The 25,781-nt window shown below is 35.7% G+C and overlaps 1 protein-coding gene across 2 annotated transcripts in view; it reads right to left on the bottom strand.

Annotated features, from left to right (window-relative positions):
- LOC150102550 (cytoplasmic dynein 2 light intermediate chain 1) overlaps positions 1-25,781 on the bottom strand; it is a 372,826-nt gene that overhangs the window by 67,764 nt on the left and 279,281 nt on the right. For both annotated transcript variants that reach the window (XM_090398816.1, XM_090398815.1), the window contains one exon: positions 15,835-15,905. In XM_090398816.1, coding sequence (XP_090254942.1) covers positions 15,835-15,905 — 71 coding nt within the window. The remainder of the gene's footprint in view (positions 1-15,834; positions 15,906-25,781) is intronic.

Raw genomic sequence — 25,781 nt, 5'->3', positions numbered from 1 at the left:
ATTAAAAAATACCAAGGAATTTGGAAATAGACTGGAGAAAGAATTAGAGGAAACAAGTTTTGTCAAAACTGAAGATCCAGAAAAGAAATGGGAACAAGTAAAAGAGAAAATAAAGAAGATTGCAGAAGAAGAATGTAAGAGCCAAAATAATAAAAAAAAACTTGGATAACTAATGAGATGATTTCTCTAATAAAAGAAAGAAGAAAATGGAAAAATAAAGACACCCTAGAAGGGAAAATACAATATAGAACTCTCAATGACAGATTGAGAAGGGAAGCAGAAAGAAGTAGAAAAGATTGGCTTAAAAAACAATGTGAAGAAATGGAAAATTATGAGAGAGTGGACGGTATGATCTTTTATATGAAAAAGCAAGAAGCATGAATCACAAGAGGAATGGAATTCGAGCTAGAGGCATAGAAAATAAGAATGGAGAAATCATAACTGAAGAAGATAAAATCCTAATGGAAAGGAAAATAGACCAAACATTAGAAGGTATAAAGAAGGTAAATGAAGATGATCTAGACCCAGAGATTTTGAAGACAGAAGTAGAAATGGCCATTAAAGAACTAAAATGTGGAAAGGTAGAAGGAATAGATGAAATACCTGCAAAATTCCGAAGAAATAACCAAAATAATAAATTTAATTTATAACAAAGGAGAACTACCAAAAGATTTTATGACCTTAATATTTATACCTATACCAAACAAAAGTAATGCAGTGAACTGCAAGGATTTTAGAACAATAAACCTCATTTCCCATACATCAAAAATACTTATGCGAATCTTAACACGAAGAATTGCATTTAAAAGTGGAAGAATTTCTTGGAGAAGATCAGTTTGGTTTCAGCAAGGGTAGGGGAACAAGAGATGCAATTGGACTGTTAAGAATAGTAAGTGAAAGAAGTCTAGAAGTGAATAAAGAAGTTAACATCTTTATTCACTTCTAGACTTCTTTCACTTACTATTCTTAACAGTCCAATTGCATCTCTTGTTCCCCTTCAAGCTTTTGACCATGTAAAATGGGATAAGATGGCGGAAGTAATGGAAAGATTGGTATAGATTGGAAAGACAGAAGGCTAATTATCTTACTATATATATGGGACAAACTGCCATGGTGAAAGACATATATGGTACAACAGAACCAAGTATCATTGGATGAGGAGTAAGACAAGGCTGTTCTCTGTCACCAGTTTTGTTCAACATGTATTCCGAAGCAATGCTAAAAGAAGCTTTGGAGAATTTGGAAGAAGGAATAAAGATTGGAGGTAGACAGATATTTGCAATCAGATACGCAGATGACAAGGCATTACTATCAAACACTGAAACAGGACTACAACATCTGTTGAACAAATTACTGGAATCCTGTATCAATTATGGAATAAAAATTAACATCAGAAAAACAAAGGTAATGAAAATAGCAAGGAAAGAGGCAAATATAGATATCAGAATAAATGGAGAAAAATTGAATCAAGTAAAGACATTTAAATATATAGGAAGTATTATTAGCAGTGATGGAAGATGTAAAAGTGACATAAAAGCAAGAATAGTGATGGGAAGAGATGGCTTTAATAGAAAATGGAATTTATTAGTAAAATGGATATAAACCTAAAGAAAAGACTAATAAAATGTTATGTGTGGAGTGTTGCCCTCTATGCATCTGAAACTTGGACACTGAAGAAAGAAGAAATTAAGAATTTGGAAAGCTCTGAGATGTGGATTTGGAGAAGGATGGAAAAAATCAAATGGGCTGATAAAATAATGAAGAGGTCTTAAAAAGAGTAGAAGAAGAAAGAAGTCTGTTAAGGAGGGTAAAAAGAAGCAAGGGAAACTGGATCGGACATATTCTGAGAGGGAATGGAATCATCAGAGATGCCATCGAAGGAAAAATAGACGGAAAAAGACCCAGAGGAAAAGTAAGGAAAACAATGCTAGATGACATCCTCAATGGAGACAGGTACACAACCTTGAAAGAGAAGGCTCAGAACAGAAGAGAGTGGGAGGAAAGTTTCTGCTACTAAAAGAAGAACCTGCTCAATTGCAGAATACTAAAGAAGAGAAGTTGAAGTCTTCCATGATAATTGCTCGGCCTGCACTCGTTGTGCTAATCTGCCAATGCATGTCATCCATGTCTTCCTCTGGATCCCAAGGTGTATAGCAGCAATTAACAATCTATTTTTCCCTATTGTCTTCTATCTCATACTAGACAGTCTCAAATGAACCATCTCCCTGAGATTTACAATCCTCCTTAACTTCTATTTTTGTTGGTTGGAGTTCTTCAGCTATCATTAATAATACTCCATCCTCCTGCCCTGTTTACTCTAGCTTCTCTGCATATATAACATCCTTTATATTCTATCCCTGTAACTATATTATTCTCTGTCAACCAGGTCTCTCTGATGCCAATAATGTTTAGTCAAATCGAGATGAACAATGCCAAGAACTCCTCTCCTTTTATTTCTGATACTTTGGGCATTTGTGTACATGCATTTCAACATCCTTTTGGGCCCACAGTTAGCCTTGCATAATGTCATTACCAACTCATTCAGATTCGAAATCCAAGAAACTGCATCTAGCTTTCCACACTCGTTCTGGCATTTATCCCAGGAGTGGCTATTTCTGCACAATAATTCCTGCACTCATTTGTCACAGGGGTGGCCAGACTCATGCTTAATTGCATCCCCTCCCCCTAATATCTCTAGTTTCCCTGATTTTGTTTATCCAGATTCTCACTGAACAACACTTTCTCCAAACATCAAATTTAAATATAAGTTTTCAAAGAAATTACCCAAAACATCCTAAGTATACTTATCTTCACTTTTAATATTACTTTTGCTACCTCTGATTCCTTTTGTGATACTCTTTACCTTCATTCCAAACTTCAAGAGCCTCCAAAAAAAAAAAAATGTTACTGCCTTCATGATACTTATCTTCAGTATGAAGATAAGTATCATGAAGTCCTCCCATAATAACTTGGTGTTCTTATACTTTTCTGTATTCTTTAAATGGACATGTTGAATTACTTTCTATGAGTTTTCAATATGATTTAATTTTTTCCAGGAATGCATTTAACTTTTTGAGTCAACCATAATTTTCTGATTTTCCTAATCTTACAGATAACTTCACTCTATGTTTTCCTGGCTAAATCGATCAATCAATATCATTGATTTAGTCAGGTAATTGTTTTCTTCAGATTTTGCCAAAGGGTTTCTAATGGTTCTTGTTTTCTAGCTCTTACTTTTTTTTAATATTTTCATATTTTGCCTACAATTTATCTCTAAAAGTTTTCCAATGTTTGTTAGAACTTCAAAATATCTTCCCAAGTTTTAAAATATTCCCTTTCCAGTGTGATATTCAATTTTTATAATGCTCAAGGCTATTTTTATGCAACTTCCACTGACAGAAAGTTATAAACCTAGAGTATATTTGTACTGTGGGTGTGCTAAGTTTTTTTTTTTCTATTTTTATTAATTTTATATATTTTTGTATTGTTATTAATTCTTACATAATCTGAAAACCCTTCTCTGGAGACCAAAACAATACATAAACCAAGTAGATTTAAACAAATAAGTAGGAATATAAAGCAAGTGCTGTAAAAAAAGAAAACAGTGGATCATCATACTCATGAGCAGTACAAAGTGCAAGCAAGAAGGATTATTGGTATAGTAAGAAAGGCCAAATCAGATTATGACAGAAAATTACCTAAGCAGGCCCAAGTGATATCAACTTATCATGAGTATTACTTATTATCAACAACATACTCATTCCCAATTGATTTATTTTATTTCATTATTCTTTACATCAACTTTGATAAATCTTAACCTCTAGGAAACTACCTTGAAATTTTAGTGTCAAAAAAAAAGGTAGACAATGATTTATGACTGCTTTCATTAATGGTTTTTAAATAATTTCTTAATTCAAAGGGGGATGTAGCTAAATAACAATTGATATGTGGAGTGCTTCACGGAATAAAGCTTTGCTTTTTGCTTTATACTAAAAGTCACTGAAAGGGGCTACATTAGGTTCAGAAAAACTATAAGGGATTCTACAAGATTGACACAAAGGAAATTTTTCAATACATGACGAATAGAGAAAGAACTAGAGATTGCCCTTGGAAGTTGGGTAACCAGTACTGCTGACAGGGTGTAGCATAGAGGCAGCCTGCCTCACGGCGTGACTTAATAAGGGCAATCATTCAGCTATATTGTGGTAAGTGCTGTGGAATTGTTAGCCTTGCTACGCTAACAGGAATTGTTAGCATAGCAAGTGCAGAAAGAAGTTTTTTCAAGCTTAAACTGATTCAAAATTATTCATGAATAGCAATGACCCAAGAAAGATTGGTTGGTCTAGCAACTACATTGATAGAGGTGGACATAATTTAAATTTAGAAGAGCTTATAAACAGTTTCATTGTGCAATATCCCCATTGAGAAAACATTTAATTAATGTTATTATGTAATCGTTTTGCATTAATGTTTCTCTTGTAACAAAAACAAAATAACAATTGGACATTTTCTTATATTTTTGTCTTATAATAATCCATCAGGGGTGATTTTAACTGTTTGCCTCAGGGCACGATCTAATCTGGCGAAGGCCCTGCGTGTAACAGTGTGGTCTTAATTTTTTTTGCTTGGAGAGTGGTGAGTGAATAAGCGAAATGGATTGCCAGAATTAGCTGTGAATGCCCTGATAGTGAATGAGTTTAAGGAGAAGTATGAGAGGAATTGTGTGTATACAGGAGGTTAATAAGGATCTTCCATGATGAGTCTGACCTCATAGAAATACCTGTATAATAATCAATAGAACAGTATATCTAACAGGTTATAACAGGTAACTGTTATAGGCCAGGGAGAGTGTGGAGAGTATTGATTGTGAAATCTTTAGACAAATTAGTTGGGCAAGTAAAAGGATGATCTTAATGGGAGAATTTAATTATAGGAATGTGGATTGGAAAGAAGAAGTAATAGTGTAAGTAACAAGAAGAGTTCTAGATCTGATCATAAAATAATTACACGTGTTGTGGCTAGTCATATGCAGACTTCTTGTGAGGAAAGGATATATGTGGAATTATAAGGCTGTTGATTATGACAAGCTTAGGAGATAGCTTGGGGCTATAACATGAAACAAGGAGTTGGGTGGTAAGGAAATAAATGCTGCATGGGAACTAACAAAGAAATCCATAGCAACATCAATGTGTAAATGTATTCCAAAGGCCAAAAGGCTGAATAAGGTAGGTGTAAAATGGATGAATGTGGAGCTTAAGCATGGAATCTGGAAAAAGAGAGTACTTTGGAGACATCATAGGATGAATAATGATAATAATGGTAAGTGACTTAATTAGTAAGGAAAACAAAAGTAGAGTATGAGCAGAAATTGGCAAATCAGGCAAAGAAAACCCTAGAGAGTTTTTTAGATATGTGGCAAGTAGAAGGAAGAATGATCATGGTATGATAAAGTTAATGGATGAAAGTGGTAGAATGATAACTGCTGCAGAAGATATTGTTGAGGTATTCAGTGATCAATTTATAAGGTGTTTCATCCTGATCAAGGCGGAATCATGAGGAACTTAAGTGTAGAGGACATAGGAGGGGATGGCTTAATTGTGAGTGATCAGGAGGTATTTGAAGAAATAAATAACCTTGATGTCAATAAGGCAACAGGATTTGATGATGACATATCACCACACATCTTAAGGGAATGTTCCAAGGAATTGGGAGTAGCATTGGCATGTCTGTTTAATAAGAGTCTTGCAACAGAACAGGTTCCAAGGGAGTGGAAGGAGGGTAAAATTGTTCCATTGCATAAAGGTGGTGATAAGACTGTAGCTTCAAATTACAGGCAGTCTGTATATCTGGAGTTGTGATGAAGTTACTGGAGAGATTGGTGAGAAGTAGGATATAGAAATGGGTTGATAACAGCAGTAGTTTCTGTGGTTATCAGCATGGGTTTGTTAAGGGGAGATCATGTTTTACTAATTTACTTAAGTACTATAACAAGGTGGCAAATACCTTGGACAGGAGAGATGCCTAAATAGTGGTGTACTTAGATTTTGCAAAGGCTTTTGATAGACTGCCACATGACAAGCTCTTAAATAAATTGAAACAAATGAGAATGCATAACAAGCTTCTGAGTTGGATCAGTGACTGGCTGTCGGATAAGTATCAAAAAGTTGCATATGGGGGGGGGGTGCAGTATCCTGAAAGAGAAAAGTCACAAGTAGTGTGCCACAGGGGTCAGGTTTGGGATCATTGTTGTTCAATTTGTATGTTAATGATATTGGGATGGGTTTAAGTAGTCATGTGCAGCTGTTTGCAGATGATGCAAAATTGGAGAGAGAGCAATACAGAGTCAAGCAGATATTATGGCCTTACAAGAGGACGTTTGCATGAATAGGTAGGTAATTGGAACTGTCAATTCAATGTTGAAAAGTGTAAAGTTTTGAGATTTGGCAAGCAACGATGAGATACAAAGTATGCACTTGGTGGAGAAACTTTAAAGGAAATAGAGGAGATGAGAGATCTAGGTGGACAAGAACCTGAAATTCAGGGACCACATTGAACAAGTTGTTAAGACATCACATTGGATAATGGCAATGATGCAGAGGATCCTGACATGCAGAAATAGAGAGGTTATGATGGCATTGTATAAGGCCTTGATCTCTCCTCATATGGATTATTGTGTACAGATTTGGTCGGCAGTTTTCATGATGATGAGGATATGTTGGAAAGAGTCCAGCAAAGACTCACAAAGGTGGTCAGTGGTCTTTGGAATGTGAAGTACAAGGACAGATTGAGAGAATGCAAGTTGCAGAGCCTCGTGAATAGGAAGAAGAGAAGAGGGTATATGATTGAGACATATAAGCTAGTAATGGGTTGTATCAACATGGAATTGATTTTTCATAGAATGGGAGAGGGAGGATAGAACAAGAGGCCATTGCTGAAAGCTGTATAAGGAGGATGTGAGAAGAGGAGTGAGGAGCCGGTTCTTTGCATAGAGAGTTGTTGGTGAGTGGAATGCATTGCCTGAATGTGTTGTGAGTGTAGACACACTGAGTTTAAAGCATGGCTGGATGAGCATTGTGTGCAATAGTGTGTACCTTCCATGATTAGTCTCTGACTCCATGGTGGTCAAATGTTAATAATAATAATAATAATAATGATTCTCCACAGGAAGATTTGAATAGACTTTTAGCGTGGACAAATGAGTGGGGTTGCAGTTTTAATATTAAAATTAAAGTTTCTCCACTGTAATGGTGGAGCTGTACTTCAGGAAGTGGATGAGATTCGGGATTTTGGGGTGATGGCAGACAGTGGATTAAAGTTCCGAGGACACATCACACATGTTGCTAAGACTGCATGTTGTATAGCTGCTATGATAAGAAGTACTATAACACATAGTGATAAGGAAATGGTGGTGCCTTTATATAAGGCATTGTCTACATATGGATTATTGTGCTCAGATTTGGTCGCCTAATTTTCATTATGATTTGTAAACACTAGAGAGGGTCCAAAGACGAATAACCAAAGTGATATCAGGACACTGATATGTTGACTATGAAGAGCATTTGAGAGAATGTGGATTACAGAGATTGGTGGATAGGAGGAAAAGAGGAGATATGAGAGAGAGAGACCTTGAAGTCAGTTTAGGGATTCTATCAGATTAATACAGAAGAAATTATAAAAAGAATGGCAGTTAAGATGGAAGAATGAAAGGTCATCCCTGGAAGTTGTATAAAGATGAGGTGAAGAAGGTTGTGAGGAGTGGATTTTTTTTCGTGGTGAGTTGGTGAGTGGAATGCATTGCCAGAGTGTATTGTGAATGCAGGTAGTGTAAATAACTTCAAAGCTCATTATGACAGACACGCTGCTGGTTGAGTGGACCTCCCACGATGAGTCTGTTGACTCCATGTAGGTTACCATATAATAATAATAATAATAACATGGTGTTAATAATGACTAGTTCCTCTCCTTCCTGAACAGTAACCTGGTAATTAATATTTTGTTTTACTGCTTTAGTTTTGCTGTTTTTCCCAAATCCCCCCCCCCCAAATATATATATATATATTTATATGTATACTCAGCTGTTTAAGTCTCCAAAATCACTCCTCCTTTTTCATGTGTCAGTTATGCCTCTAATGACCTGTAAAATTCCTCTACTAGTACTTTCTGTGGGATCTTTAAACACAAGGAAGTTACACTGTCTAATTTTCCATTTGAAATCTATCCATCTCACTGCTTAAAATCCACTATCATTTAAGTTTACCTTCATAATTACCCCTTCCTTGTCCAAATTCCTCCTGAATGAGGAATTATCACAATTATCACACCTATGGAATTAACCCCAATTAATGATTTTTCTACAATTCTTCTTTTCCCATTTCCTATTTTTTATTTTGATGGCACCTATTTTTAATTGATGAGTTTGAATCATTCCTATAGTGAACTTAATCACCGAAGTTCATCCTGATTGTAAATAAATTTACTGCTGCTGTTATTTAACTATACTGGTATCAGTGATGTTAAAGCTAAATGTGAATGCAACAAAAACTGACTACACCTCATAATAAAGGCACAGAAATATCTGAAGATATTCAAGTTTATATCTTAATAGATTTTGCTTTTGATTCTGATTTGTGGAGAGAAAAACTGGAGGTTTTCCCTGAAAAAAAAAAAAAAAAAAAAAAAGCCGCCTTTGTCAAAGACTAGAACTCAACCTCAACTTTCTATGCAGGAACTATAAGTAAATAACGTACATTATTTACCTGGGTATTTTTCTAGGACCATAAAAAAAATAAGAGTACACCTCTAAATCAAAAAATTAAAATAATCAAAGAAAATGTGTTGCATGATTTGAAATTCTAAGTTATTGCATAGAAAATAACTGCTATGAAATATGAATTAGCATAATCTAAATTGACATACTTTGTAGCTTATATAACCATGTAAACACATAAAAATGTAATATAAATTATAAGAGAAAACTGTTATTTGAAAACATTCACAAAATTGGAATAATTTTTTGTGCATTTATTTTTACATGGTTCAAAATTTTAGAATAATGTAAAAATAAATGCACAAAAATTACAGTCAAAGGGAAACATCATGGTTGGGCATATTATTTACTAGCAGATCACAGTATTTTTTTTATCAAACCATGCCCATATGGTCTGCAGACTAGAAACAAGTTCATTTTAGTCTCTTGGGGTAACTTCTTGAATTATGAAGACATATCTTCATAATTCTCCACAAATTCTCAATGGGCTTTAAATCTGGTGAGTTTGCCAGCCAAGGAATTACACTGATTTGCCTTTCTTTGAGCCATCTAGTAGTGGTCTTGGAAGTGTGACAAGAAGCTGAATCTTGCTGACAAAGGAAATCACCATCATCAAGAATTTCTTGGTACACTTTGGAATTGACTCTTTCATACACAATACACAGCCTACCTGGACCGTCTGCCACACAAGCCAGAGGTTGCAAATTTCAATACCGAATGTTTCATGCATTCTTTATCAAATGCTTCTTGCTTAAGATGGCAAACATGTATCCCTTGATGACCATGGGACATCATGGGATACTTTCATGGCTAAGACTACCTTTTTCCAGTCCTCTTGAACCCACAACAGTCTTTGCTTATACTATCACATTCTAGCTGCCTTTTGCTTGGAAGTCAAGCAAAAAGCTGCTTTGTCTAAGGCACATGTGATTTAAAACCCAATTTGTGAAGTCGTCTCAACATCATGGATTTAGACACATTCACACCTAGTTCTTTCCTTCTCCTGTGAAAATACCTTACACTTCGGAAGTGGTTTTTCTTCACGATATTCTTCAAACTCCTCTCATCTCTTGATGTAGTTATTACCTTTCAACTGCTATTGCAGCAATTATTTTGAAAACTCTAGTTATTATAATAAGGTCTCAATACTCTAGTCACACTTGTTTGGGAACATTTCAATTCCTTAGATATAAACTGTTAAGTTTAGCCTTCTTTGTGTAGAGACACCACACAAAATGGCTTGCTTTTGATATGTTACTCATTCGACCCATGTTTAGCAAACGATTAACTGAAAACCATGTGCAAATGATTCCTCACACAAGTCAGCCAGTTTGCTAATCTTTCCTCTCCCATTCTGTTTAAGTGACCAAACCACCTGAGATTGGCTCTGCTAACGCATTCCTGGATGCTTACAATGTCAAGTTCTTTCCTAATACCCTCATTTTTAATATGATATTGCCATTGATGCCATCTGTTCGTGCCCCTGATTTTTCTCAGGACTCTTATATCTGCAGTCTCTAGTCTTTGGTCAAGTGTTTTATTTCTGACCCAGCTCTCTGATCCATAAGTTAAAACTAGGTTGAACACTGTCTTGTATACAATTAATTAAGTGTTCCGACTAATTTCTCTCTTATTCCATATGAATTTATTTAATTGACTTCCTACCATACCAGCTTTGTTGATTCTGTTGTCTATTTTCATATTTAATTTAGCATCTTGGAATATGTTCTAGAATTTCTAGATTAACATCTAGAAATGATAGTTGTGGCAGGTACGAATGATTTGAAAGGAGATAAAATGGAAATGATAGAGGACCTGAATGAATTGTTTGAGGTAGCAAAAGAAAAGAGCGAGAGAGTTAGGATAATTAGTCTTTTGCCACGGTATGACAGTGAAGAGTTTAGAAGGAGGGCCATAATTGCCAATGACTTTATGCATGGGTTATGCATGACGAGTGGTGTGGAATTTGTGGACGTATGGAGTAAGTTCGATGGGCAAAAGGATCTATATAAGATGGATGGTTTGCATTTGAATGGATTCGGTGTAAGGAGACTTGAAAAAGTGTTGTTGAATGAAGTGGATGTGCAGAATCAGGAAAACTAGATTTATTAAGGGGTGGGGGAAGTAGATATGCAGACCTTAGGGAGGCAGTTGAGTGTATGAATGAGTATAATATGCCCAAGCGAATAAGGACAACAAATCAGAATGGGATAGTTAGTATAAGGCATCAAGGTAGGAATGGAGCCAAGAGCCAACGGAGGTCTGCAATTCATGTATACTAATGCTAGGAGTATTAGGAACAAGAAGGAAGAATTTTTGGCCTTGGTTGGCACTTCCAGACCACAGGTTATTGGCATTAGTGAAACATGGCTGACTGAAGATGATATAGCTAGTGGGATCGAATGTGAGGGGTATAGTGTGTTCAGGAATGACAGGGAGAATAAAATGAGGGGAGGAGTATTATTGATGATAGCTGATGAGCTGCAGCCAAGGAGAATAGAAGTTGAATTGCAGGATAGAGAAAAGAGCACATTTGAGGCCATTTGATGTGAGATTGAGGCTAGCAGAACAAAATATACAATTGGGTGCTGCTATAGACAAGGTGATGGAAAAGATGGTGGAGATAGTATGCACAAGCAAATAGAAGAAATGAGTGGAAGGAGGGTAATTATTATGGGAGATTTCAACTATGGTAGCATTGATTGGAGGGAGGAGAGGACACATGGGAGGAAGGAATTGGATTTTATGCGGTTATTAAGGGATAACTATCTGCGACAGCATGTAATGGAAAATACTAGGGGTCGAGAGTGCCTTGAACTAGTAATTGCATCTGAGGATCTGACTGTAACGAATATGACCACATTGCCACCAATTGGTGAGAGAGTGATCATAGGGTCTTAACTTGGGAGGTGGCTAAAGTTGTGGAATTTACAAATAAGACAGGGTACATGTGGAATTATTGGGCTGGTAAGTATGACAAGCTTAGGCGTTTGATTGGTTCAGTGCCATGGAATGTAATACTGCAAGGGCTGGATGTTGATAGTGCATGGGAGGTGGTTAAGAAGTGTTTGCAGGAGGCAATGGCTGACTGTATACCTAGAGTCCAAATAAGAAATCAAGTAGGGATTAAATGGATGAATAACACTATTAAGCTTGAGCTTCAAAAAAAAGAAACAACTGTGGAAGGAATTTAAGGAGAAAGGTGACCTGCAGGCACATGACCGGTATAAAGCCCAGGCCAGAAGGGTAACAAGTGTGGTAAGAAAAGCAAAAGCGGATTATGAAAGAACATTAGCCGTGCAGGCTAAAGAGAATCCCAAACAGTTTTTTTCGATATGTTGCAAGTAAAAGAAAAAATGTATATGGCAGAATGATTTTAAAGAATGCCGATGGTAGGGAGGTAACCGAATCAGTTGATATAGTAGAATTACTGAGTGAGCACTTTGCAAGAGTATATCATCCTGGTGTTGACATTGCAGAAATGGAAGAACCAAGAGCTTATACGGGAATTGTGGTGAATGAAGTGGAGGTGAATAGTCTATTACACAACCTCAATGTCAATTCATCTGCAGGATATACCAGCTCGTGTCGTACGAGAAGAGGCTAAAGAATTGTCAGTGCCTTTGACCATTTGGTTTAATTTGAGCCTCGGGTCTGGGTTAGTACCAAGGGGGTGAAAAGAGGGGAAAATAGTTCCACTGCATAAAGGAGATTTCAAGACTGCTGTTGAAAATTACCAGCCAATCAGCATATCAGGAATTGTTATCAAGGTCTTGGAGAAAATAGTCAAGAAAAAAATACAAGATTGGATAGATGAAAATGGGATACTGTATGGGGGACAACATGGTTTTGTGAAGGGTAGATCATGCCTCAATAACTTGCTTACATTTTATAACACAGTGACCGCTGAACTGGATAAGGGTAATGGGTTTACAGTGATTCTACTGGACCTTGCTAAGGCCTCCTGTCAAAGTAAACTGCAGCATATGGGGATGGATATAGGATTGGTGAGATGAATAGGAGGGTGGTTGATGGAGAGATATCAGAGAGTGGTTTATTCAGGAGTAGAGTCCAAAAAATGGCCTGTGACTAGTGGTGTGCTGCAGGGTTCTGTTCTTGGACCACTACTTTTCAATTTGTTCATTAATGATATAGAAAAGGATCTGAGAGGAAGTGTTCACTTGTTTGCTGATGATGCAAAGTTGGGTAGGGCAATAGTAAGTGCACAAGATGTCAAAATTTTGCAAGATGATTTGGATAGTTTGGAGGACTGGGCTAAGGAAAATGGATGTCAATTTAATGCGGCAAAGTTTAAGGTTATGCATTTTGGGGTGAAAAGATTAGCAGCAGTATATCGCATTGGTGGAACCATACTCCAGGAGATTGATGAGGCTAGGGATTTGGGAGTGTTGGTGGATAGGGAGTTGAAGTTTAGGGGGCACAATGCAAAAGTGGCTAAATCAACACATCAAATCACTTGGTTGGTAAAAAATACTTTAACAAGCAGAGACAAACAGGTTATTATTCTCTGTATTGAGCCTTGATAAGACCCCATCTAGACTACTGTGCCCAGATATGGGTGCCAGGGTTTCTTCTCGAGGTGGAGAGGATCCAGAGATGAGTGACCAAGATAATAGCAGGACTATTATGAGATATATGTACTTTACATTAACAGACAAATTAGATCACAGTATAACTATAAAATGGCATGAAAGGAAATGTAGTGATACTCTAAATTTAAATGTAGCTTAATCAAAAAAACAAAAACCGTCAAGCATTTGAGCCTCCATATCGATAGCAATTTGAAGTGGAACTCCCACACCACTTTCTTAACAAATAAGTTTAGGTTCATAATTAACAGAATATATTATGTTAAAAAATTTGTAAATGCAGCATTCTTAAGATGTTTATACTATTCCTGGGTAAATTCTTCACTGCAATATAGCATTACCTGTTGGGGAGGAGACTATTATAACAATCTGCTTCCATTAATAAGAATACAAGACAGAATAATTAGAGCCATAACTACTACTGACTTTGCACATTCAACCAATGATCTGTATATCGTTCATAATATTCTACCATTTCAGAAACTATATCTCTATGGTTGTCTGTTATATGTAAAAAGAAACAGTGAAAGTTTCTTGGTATATAATGTAGACATTCAACCAATGATCTGTATATCGTTCATAATATTCTACCATTTCAGAAACTATATCTCTATGGTTGTCTGTTATATGTAAAAAGAAACAGTGAAAGTTTCTTGGTATATAATGTAGACTATGAATTGTGCTGCAGTCGAAACACGCTGGAGGTACCTAAGGCTAACAAAGAAATTTTTCATAAATCTTTCGAGTACATTGCGACGAGCAGCTATAATAAGCTTCCGAATGAAATTAAATCTATAACCTCAGAATATGTATTCAGAAAAAGATTGAGAAAGTACCTTATGGGATTAAAGAATGTTGACAATTATTTTAAACGTATAGTATAAGAGATCATTATAACTCATATATCATAACCAATTAAGGTATTGATTTACAAATTGGTTCATTCAATTAGGAATTAAAATATCAACATGTACATTATTATAACTGGTAAGGGAGCACTCTTAGATGCGGTCCCTGGACTCTCAGTGTCTGTTTTAAGCTAATAACTTTTCTAGTAACCAGTATGGCTATGGCCCTTGGTTACATATTTGCATTAACTAACTTACATTACTCTAAACCAATTACTTATCATAACTTTGAAACCATTCGAAATATATTATATTCTACTTGCATATATGAGAAAAAATTTTATTAACCATAATAAAATAAGTGTTAGTACCAACAGAATATGCTAGTAATACTTGAATTTTATTTTGTAACATTGTACTGTGCATTGAATTGTATTGTGAAATATAGTCATAATTATACAAGTTGAATAGTATAATACATATAATTTGTATACGTGATGTGAATAATAATAATAATAATAATAATTTAAACTACGGAATGAACCTTACGAGAACAGGTTGAAGATTTGTGGGCTGCAGATATTGGTGGAAAAGGGGTGATATGATTGAGACATTCAAATTACTGAAGGGTTTCTATAAGATTAATTCAGAAGATATTTTGGAGAATAGCACTGATAGTGGGAGGACTAGAGGTGGGCAAGAGTGTGGTTAGTAAGGGTGTTAGAGCTAGGCTTTTTACTTGGAGAGTGGTAAATGAGTGGAATAAGCCGCCAGAGTCTGTTGTGGGTTGCCATGACTGTAAATGAGTTTGAGGTGAAGTATGATAGATACTGTGTGAATGTTGAATAGTTGTTCTTGATATGATGTTGGGCCTCCCTCGATGAGTCTAAGGACTCCTTGGAGCTGCCCGTAATAATAATAATAATAATCTTCACTAAAAATCGTGCCTAAGCAGCTGAAATGTTTTACTTGTTCCACAGGTTTTCCATTCACAACACAGTTGACATTTTCAATGCTTCTGCATATTTTCATTGTCTATGTCTTGTTATTGCTGACCTTCATACCATATCTATTACAAAAGTTATTTAATTTAGTCAGGGAATCTTGCAGACTTGACACGGATTTATTTAGAAGTACAATATCATCCGCATAAAGCAAAGAGCTGACATTAACATCTCCAATTTTGATATCAGGTTTAATACCACTTTCCTTCATAATGTGATCCATATAGATAATGAATAACAGAGGGGATAATGTACATCCTTGTCTGACACCAGATTTAACATTAAACTATCTTCCCGTACTTCCTTCAATTCTAGCTGCTGACTTACAACTCAAATAAAGACTAAGAATTGCTTGATATAATGTCTCATTAACACCATATTACTGTGGCGTATTGAATAGCTTCTCTCTTGGCATTTTCATATGCCTTTTCCAGATCTACAAAAACTTAAATACAGATCATTATTATATTCCCATGATTTCTCAACTATTTGTCTGAATTTATTTGTCTCAAAAATGGAATTTATATATAAGAATATAAATTATATAAATATAAATAATATAAAATAAATATATTATATGTATTCAAAACTGTTTTGTTTCTTACCAATTAGATCTATGGAATCACCACCAAATGGAATGAAAAGAGCTTTATTATAATCAACAACTGCAGTTTTGCTTTAAAAAAATTAAAAAAAAAAATGATATATATAATATATATTACATATTAAAAATAATATATATGTGCATATACATATATGAAAGAATGATCATTAACTCGGTTAACATACATATTTTTATAAAGAATTGAATGACTAGAACCGAGATTTAAGTAAAAAGGTTTTAATATAAAAACACAACTAGTTTCGGCTTGTAACAGACTTCATCAGGTGACATTATAAAATAAAGAAAAAAGAAAAAAACACTAAAACACTGAAGCTTAATTAAACTATGAACATCATAGAGAGTCTCTATACATAACTGACATTAAATCGTTGTGGTTGTATTTAAAGCTGTTCTTTTGTTAGTTGTATTGTTGGGAAAGTGCGAGCTAATAGCATCTCGTGAATGCCATTACATGATTACAGCTGAATGACAATCTGGGAGGTTGTAGCTCAAGTTATTATTTAGATGAACAGGATTGAAAAAGATTTCTCTAGATTCCACGATTTTTCTCTCTAGTTCATCATTGCAACGGAAGATGTTAGTAGATTTTTCCCAGCAGACTTTGTGACTTTGGTTTTCATCATTAGGATTAGCAGAGAAAAGGATATGACTTGATAATGCACTCGCTCGCTGTCTCTTGTAAGTAATGTCCCTCATGTGTTCTTCTATACGCAATTTGACAGATTTGTCTGTCTGCCCAAAATAAGGAATATCACAATCACACAATATTTTATATACACCAGGGTATTTGAGTTGACGATGACAAGGTTATGGGTGGCTCATTAAGAAACGGATCTTTAGAAGTGAAGTAAACAAGGTTCTGATATTGTATTTTCTTAGAACTTTTGCTAATTTATGTAAAACTGTACTTATGTAAGGAATAGATATATTGCCTTTCAATCTATTTGTTTCTTCTGAGTGATGTCTAGGAGGAATTATGTATAGAGACTCTCTATGATGTTGATAGTTTATTTAAGCTTCAGTGTTTTAGTGTTTTTTCTTTTTTCTTTCTTTTATAATGTCACCTGATGAAGGCTACAAGCCAAAACTAGTCGTGTTTTTATATTAAAACCTTTTTACTTAAATCTCGGTTCTAGTCATTCAATCTTTATAAAAATATACACACACATATATATATTATCATAATTCATTTTTACTCGGTGGGAAATATTATTAAAAAGTTTTAATGACTGATACCGAGAGATAAAAAACGTGTGCATCAGAGAGAGAGTGATCGAAACTTAGGCTGTTGTTGATATGGGAAGAATCTAGAGAAATTTCTCTAGATTCGACAATCTTTCTCTCGAGCTCATCATAGCACACATGGATGTTAGAAGTTTGAGCCCAGTTCACAATGTGTTGGCAGCCTTCATGTGAGTTAACTGAAAAGAGAACATGGCTAGAAAGGGCGCTGGCTCTACTTCTGTTATAGGAGATATCTCTATGGTGCTCTTCCAAACGTAGAAGGATGGATTTAGCAGTCTAGCCATAGTATGGCTTTCCACAATCACATAAAATCTTGTACACTCCTGGAAACTGAGTTGGAAGATGTTTCTCTTTAGGTTTACTAAGTATTGAACAAAGTTTTGGGAGCATAGTGAAGCAAGTTCTGAAGTTAAACTTCTTGAGAATTTTGCCAGTTTTTGGTGAAAGAGCTGATGTAAGGCAAAGAGATGAAGGCTCTCGAAAAAAGAGGGATCTTCTGAAGATCCCTCGAAAAAACTTTTATTAATAATGGTTTCTCTCCTAAGAAAATTGACAGATTCTTTTCCCCCAGTCACTCAACTACTTCTGATGATCCCTCTTCCCCCAGAGCCTTCATCTCTTTGCCTTACATCAGCTCTCTTTCACCAAAACTGGCAAAAATTCTCAAGAAGTTTAACTTCAGAACTTGCTTCACTATGCTCCCAAAACTTTGTTCAATACTTAGTAAACCTAAAGAGAAACATCTTCCAACTCAGTTTCCAGGAGTGTACAAGATTTTATGTGATTTTGGAAAGTCATACTATGGCTAGACTGCTAAATCCATCCTTCTACGTTTGGAAGAGCACCATAGAGATATTTCCTATAACTGGACTAGAGCCAGCGCTCTCTCTCTCTCTCTCTCTAGCCACATTCTCTTTTCAGTTAACTCAGACGAAGGCCACCAACACATTGTGAACTAGACTCAAACTTCTAACATCCATGTGTGCTATAATGAGCTTGAGAGAAAGATTGTCAAATCTACAGAAATTTCTCTAGATTCTTCCCATATCAACAAGAGCCTAAGTTTCAATCTCTCTGATGCACACGTTGCCTCCGTTCAGTATTGGCACACTTGCGACAGCGCGTAGTCTACGTTTATTTGGAACTTGAGCTCGCATTTTGTTTTCAAACACGCTACCGTCTTTTTGTACTTGTTCTGTTAATGCAATTTTAAGTCTCTGGAATTCTTTATACATTTCTTTGATTGTGATACCTGAAGATGTTGATCAATTCAACAAAACTAGTAAACTAGTGGTATCTTTTCAAATATACCATGTCATCTTTTTATCTCTCGGTATCAGTCATTAAAACTTTTTAATATATGTGTGTGTGTGTGTGTGTGTGTGTGTGTGTGTGTGTGTGTGTGTGTGTGTGTGTGTGTGTGTGATTATATGCTTCAACTCGGTTGTTGTGATACATTTTTAAAAATAGATTTAATGACTTAAAAACCGAGATTACTTATAAAGATTTAATAAGATTAATACAACTAGTTTCGGCTTATAATAGCCTTCATCAGGTATTCTTAAAGGAAGAGAATAGTAATAAACATTGAAGTATCTAAAAACTTGAAAATACAGGTAAAAAATCGCCACACGTAATTGATACATAAAAAACATTGTATTTTTTCAAGTTGTTCTAACAGGCGTGCCATTGTTTATTGCAAGTATGCGTGCAGACTCACGTGAACGCCAATATTGAATAACTGCATTCTCATAGACAGGTTCTCGTAGACAGGCTTATACGTTGGTTATGCATTATTAAAACACTTAAGGAATTGAACAATGTAGTTAAGGATATAAATTAAATTAAACTTTAATAAATATTTTCCGATATTTCGGCAACGTCACATTACCATCTTCTAAAGGAACTTACAAAAAAAGTTACGTGCACGTAGGCACTACAACACAGAAACTGGGAATGAAGAGATGAAGCTATTGTTCTCCTAACAGTCCTGATGGTGTCCTCCAGTGGGCTAAGTAGGTGTTCTTGGCCGTTGGGCTGAAGGTCTGCTGATGTAGGCCTCCCAAATTTGGGGCAGTCGCATACAACCAAATTTGTTGAGGTTTGGAGAATTTCTTAGGGCTGAGGCTGATTCCATAAAGAGTCTTTCAAATTTGTATTTGCTACGGTGTATCACTGTAGCTTTCTTCCACTGTATTCTGTGCTGTGTATCCAGAGCATGGTCCGCAAGCCCAGAATGACTGTATTTGTGAAAACGGATGTAGTCCTTGTGTTCCGAAATTTTGATATTCGCTGTCCTGCCTGTTTGACCAAAGTAAGACAGTTTACAACTGCAAGGGACCTGGAAAAACACCAGGTAGGTCTAGGGGAAGTGGTTGGTCTTTAGTGGAGCGGATAAGGGATGCCAATTTTCTGTAAGGTTTGTAACAGGAGTTCAGGTCATGTTTTTTTAAGATTTTGGTAACCTTTTCCGAGGTGCCTCGGATGTAGGGAATGGTGATGGATTTAGAGTAATCCTTGTTGTGGAGGGGGGGGGGAATCTGTGGTTTGTAGGTTCTAATATTTTTCAGATTTTTTTGGGGGGTAGCCATTGGCTGAGAAAGTGTTGAGGATGTGATTTAGTTCAGTGTTTAGGGCCAAGTCGTTTGAACAGATTAGTTTAGCCCTGTTGTATAGTGTTTTCACTACTCCATATTGTTGTGAGGGGGGGGGGGATTGTTGGTGAATGTATCTGCCTGTATGGGTGGGTTTTCTGTAAACTGAGAAAACCAAGGATCCATTAGGCTGGCGGGTGACTAGTGTGTCTAGGAAAGGGAGGCTGTTGTTTTCCTCTTTTTCCAGAGTGAATTTGATTCTGGGGTGTTGGTTGTTTAAGTGTGTTAAGAAGGAGAGAAGTGTTTCAGAGCCATGTGGCCAAATAGCGAACACATCATCAACGTAGTGAAGCCATATGGTTGGTTTTTGTGGGGCAGAGGCTAAGGCTTCTTCTTCAAAGGTCTCCATAAAGAAATTGGCCAAGGGTGAGGAGAGTGGTGAACCCATGGCTGTCCCCTCTATTTGTTTGTAGAATTTTCCCTGCCAAACGAAATAGCCTGAGTTCTTTGTGAACTGAAATAAGGCAGAGATATCGGGAGAAAATTTAGCTTGGATTAGCTCTAAAGTTTCCTTGAGTGGGACATTTGTAAATAAAGAGGAGACATCAAACCTGACCATTATGTCAGTATGTTGGAGTGTAAGGTTTTCTATGCTGGCTTTGAAATGGGCTGAGTTTTTTATGTGTGATGGTGTGTTGCCAATTCCCAGTTTCTGTGTTGTAGTGCCTATGTGCATGTAACTTTTTTTTGTAAGTTCCTTTAGAAGATGGCAACGTGACGTTGCCGAAATATCGGAAAATATTTATTAAAGTTTAATTTAATTTATATCCTTAACTACGTTGTTCAATTCCTTAAGTGTTTTAATAATGAATAACTGCAGCATGGCTATCTGGGATGTTATAACTCAAATTGTTGTTTAAGTGGACAGGATTCAGAAGGATTTCCCTTGATTCTATAATTTTTCTCTCAAACTCATCATCAGAGTGAAAAATATTTTCTGATCTATCCCACCAAACGGAGTGGCTTTGTTGATCATCATTAGGATTATTTGAAAAAAGAACATGACTGGATAACGAAGTTGCATGTGATCTTTTGTAAGAGATGTCTCTTTTATGCTCTTCTATACATTGCTCAACAGATTTGTTAGTTTGTCCAAAATAAGGGATATTACAATCGCACCATAATTTATATACACCTGGATATTTTAGGTTGTGATGAGGAGGCTTTGGATGGCTGATTAGAGAACGGATTTTTGGAAGTGTGGTGAAGAACGTCTTGATGTTATATTTTTTAAGGACTTTTGCTAATTTGTTAGAGACTGTGCTAATGTATGGGATGAAGATGCTGCCTTTAAAATTAATAGTTTCTGTGGTGCACTGTCTAGGAGGATCCAGAAGAAATTTCTTAATCGTTTTTTCAGAGTAACCATTTTGTTTAAAGATAAGAGAGAGTTGATTTATTTCTTTTTGTAGTTCATCCTGGTCATCCAATGGGCAATCCTTTGTTCCCCAGTTCTAGCTAACATCTTCCTTGAAGATTTTGAAACGAAAGCCATATCTTCCTTCTCATTTAAACCGAAAGTTTGGAAAAGATATGTTCATGATATTTTCATTGTTTGGAATCACGGGCACACATCTCTCATAGCTTTTCTTAATCATCTTAACATCCAACATCCTAATATAAAATTTACTGCTGATCTAGAAAATAATAACTCCTTGCCTTTCCTGGATGTCATGCTTACACGTTGCTCTGAAAGATTAAAAATCTACTCATACAGAAAACCTACGCATACCAATAGATATCTGCATAATCTTTCTCATCATTTTCCACCACAAAAACTTGGAACTATATCTACCTTAGGACACAGAGCACGCTCTCTCTTGAATGACCAAGATGAACTACAAAAAGAAATAAATCAACTCTCTCTTATCTTTAAACAAAATGGTTACTCTGAAAAAACGATTAAGAAATTTCTTCTGGATCCTCCTAGACAGGGCACCACAGAAACTATTAATTTTAAAGGCAGCATCTCCATCCCATACATTAGCACAGTCTCTAACAAATTAGCAAAAGTCCTTAAAAAATATAACATCAAGACGTTCTTCACCACACTTCCAAAAATCCGTTCTCTAATCAGCCATCCAAAGCCTCTTCATCACAACCTAAGATATCCAAGTGTATATAAATTATGGTGCAATTGCAATATCCCTTATTTTGGACAAATTAACAAATCTGTTGAGCAACTTATAGAAGAGCATAAAAGAGACATCTCTTACAAAAGATCACATGCAACTGCGTTATCCAGTCATGTTCTTTTTTCAAATAATCCTAATGATGATCAACAAAACCACTCCATTTGCTGGGATAGATCAGAAAATATTTTTCGCTCTGATGATGAGTTTGAGAGAAAAATTATAGAATCAAGGGAAATCCTTCTGAATCCTGTCCACTTAAACAACAATTTGAGTTATAACATCCCAGATAGCCATGCTGCAGTTATTCAATATTGGCATTCACGTGAGTCTGCACGCATACTTGCAATAAACAATGGCACACCTGTTAGAACAACTTTAAAAAATACAATGTTTTTTATGTATCAATTATGTGTGGTGATTTTTTACCTGTATTTTCAAGTTTTTAGATACTTCAATGTTTATTACTATTCTCTTCCTTTAAGAATACCTGATGAAGGCTATTATAAGCCGAAACTAGTTGTATTAATCTTATTAAATCTTTATAAGTAATCTCGGTTTTTAAGTCATTAAATCTATTTAAAAAAAATATATATATATATATATATATGTATGTATGTATATATATGTGTATATATATGTATGTATGTATATATGTATGTATGTATATAAAATCAATTTCTTATCATTTGAAGGTTTAATGAAAAATTTTCAGCACTGGGAAAGGATTAAAACTAATTTTAATGCTTCCAATATTTTGCTCAGTCACTGAGACATCGTCAGGAATTACAAATAACTTTTGTAACAACACACTCAAATACAATAGAATACAATACAATACAATACTAAGTGAAACATGTCGGTGACTCTAAGGTCCTATCTAGGTTGTGCGCCCTCAATGGGCATTTGTAGGTAGCCTAGGATGTAACATGGGATCTCTGATAATTAATGTTTCCTAAATTTTGGGAAGTTTTATGCAACCATATTTATTTAAATTTGGTTAATTTCTGAAAGCCACCACAGATTCTAAAAACAGTCTTCCTTTTTTGAATTTACAATGGTGGAGCATGGCGCTTTTTCTCCAGGAGATCCTGTGGGTTATATCCAAAACATGGTCTGCAAGGCCAGCTTGACTATAGTCATGATTGCAGATGTATGATTTGTATTCTTCTAAATGGATGGTTGATGATCTGCCTGTCAGTATGATGTAAGCCAGCTTGCAGGAACAGGGTACTCTATATACTCCAGGTACTGAGAGGAGAGAGCTGATCTTTGGTGGAATGGATAAGGATAGTAAGTTTATGGTAGGGCTTAAACGCTGTGTGGAGGTTGTACTTTTTCAAGGACCTGGCTATTTTTTCTGATGTGCTATGGATGTAAGGTATGGTGACAGTATTTCTGAAGTTCTTTTGAAGAGATAGCTGGGGAATGGGGAGGAACTGATTATTTTTTTAATTCTTAATCACTGTAGCTATTGGGAAGAAAGGTATTGTGTACGTGGTTCAGTTCGGTTGAAAGGGAGGTTCTACTGGAACAAAGCTTATGGGCTCTATTGGTTAGAGTTTTAATAATGCCATATTGTTGAAAGGGGTGGTTGTGGTGGGAGAGTTTGTGAATGTATCTGCCTGTGTGAGTATGTTTTCAATATACACAGAAGGAAAGGTTTACCATTAGGAAAGCGTGTTATTAAGGTGTCCAGGAAGGGTAAACTATTGTTATTTTCCTTTTCCATTGTAAACTGGATTCTTGGATGTAGACTATTGAGGTAACTGAGGAAGGGTGTCTGGGCCATGAGGCCAAATAGAGAACACATCATCTACATATCTTAGCCAGATAGAAGTTTTGAGACGGACTGAGTCTATGGCTCGTTTTTTAAAATTTTCCATGTTAAGATTGGCAAGGCGGGGGGGGGGGGGGAACCATAGTAGTTCCCTCTATCTGTTTGTAGATTTTGTTCTTCCAAGAAAAATAACCAGAATTAATGGCAAAGGAAAAGAACTCTAAGATATCAGAAGGGAAAATGTTTTTTAAGAGGTGTCATTTAATGGAATATTGGTAAACAATGAGGTAATGTTAAAGTTTACCAATATCTCTGTATTATTTAAAGTTGGATTTTCAATTAAAGTTTTTAAAATGGGTAGAGTTTTTTACATAGGATGTGGTAAGACCAGTGAGGGAGTGAGGGGGGGGAGAAGGGTCAGAGAGTTAGCCAGCTGCTTCGACAGTTTGTAGCAAGGTGCATCGGTGACATCTACTATAGGTCTTGGGAGGTGGGGATTAGGTTTGGTAAACCATATATCCGGGAGGTTTGAACTGAAAGGTTTGAATTATTTATTTTTTTTTTTTTTGTAATGTTTGGAGGCCAGGAGGATATTTTCTTAAGTAAGTTTTTTAATTTTTTAAGTTGAGTTTTTGTGGGATCATGTTCTAGTGGGATGTAGGTAGTGTGATCTTGGAGAATAATCTCCATTTTTGAATTATATTATTATTATTATTATTTAGGCCTCCAAGGAGTAAAAAGACACATTCTTAAAGCAATCAAACAATCAAGTTAAATTTATGTTGTGGATAAATAAACAAAAGGATCATTGTAATTTTGTTTTACTGGAAAGGAACAAAAATATTTTAAACAAATTAAATAAATTGTGAAGAAAAATGGATTTTAAAAATGGGATCCTTGGAGTTGCATATCATTCACAAGTCCTTCGTAGTTGGGAATATAAAAAGATGTTGCAGCTCATAAACAATCGTCGAGATGTTGATCCTTTAGTTGCAATCTGTATTTAGATTTTATTATGTTCATGGTGAAAAAAATGACTCGCACAACAATTATTGATCACACAACAAGTAGGTTGATCCAAAAAAGATGTTATCTTGTATGCACAACTTTTTAAAACAGGAAATCTTTCTCTATCCACTAACCTTCAAAAGTTTTCATCACCTTTATATGACTTTAATGCAATATTGTTCCTGAGATCTAAAATTTCCAGTTCTACTTCTGTTGTTGCATTGTTAAAGTTTGTAGTGAGTTCAGCAATGTCGATCACACTTAAGTCTGTAAAAGGGCTTTAAAAAAATTATACCATTGGCTCAATGGTGTTGAACTGCTGAAACCTCTTGTCAAATTCTTCCTGAAGCACTTTAAGTGACTCTTAACAAACAATTCCAGAACAAACTCTCTGATGTCAATCATTTTTTTCAGATTTGGGAAATGACTGAGAGATTTCCACTCCAAATGATATATCCACAAAGTCAGATTCTCTTTGAATGATCTGATTGAGCTTATCATCATTGCAATGTGTTTATCCTTTCCTTGGAGTTCCAAGTTTAGAGAATTTAATTTTTCTATGATATCCCATAAGAAAAATCAAATCCATTAACCAAAAAGGACACTTAACTACTCATAGTTCTGTCCTTTGGAACTGAGAAATTCTTTTATTTCTTTAATCGAACTCACAAATCTTGAAAGTACTTTGAGAAATACTTTATTGAGAAGAGTGAAAGATAACAGCGTAGTAGGAATGGTTGTCAGTGTGTTGCCCAGGTATGACAATGATGAGTTGCGACGGGAGCCTAAATCATGAATGGTATGCTAGTGGAGCTGTGTGAGGAGAAGGGAGTGGAAGGGAGGGAGTTGAGAGGAAGACATATATAGTTGGATGTTGTTATAGGCCTGGGAATGTGGAAGGTGGTGATAAAGAAATGTATAAACAACTCAGATTAGTGAACAAAGGGAGGATAATTTTATGGGTGATTTTAATTATGGTGGTAGATTGGAATGAAGAGATAGCATTTGGGAATAAGGAAAATGAATTTCAAGTTCTTGAGAGATAACTATATCAGGCATCACGTAAAGAAGGGCACACGAGGATCAAGAGTTCTAAATCCCATCATTC

Source organism: Typopeltis vanoorti, chromosome 10 (assembly GCF_054136105.1).
Source record: "Typopeltis vanoorti isolate ZY-2024b chromosome 10, IOZ_Tvanoo_1.0, whole genome shotgun sequence".
Lineage (NCBI taxonomy): Eukaryota > Metazoa > Arthropoda > Arachnida > Uropygi > Thelyphonidae > Typopeltis > Typopeltis vanoorti.
The sequence above is the reverse complement of the archived record's forward strand: the minus strand, read 5'-3'. Positions and strand labels throughout refer to the sequence as shown.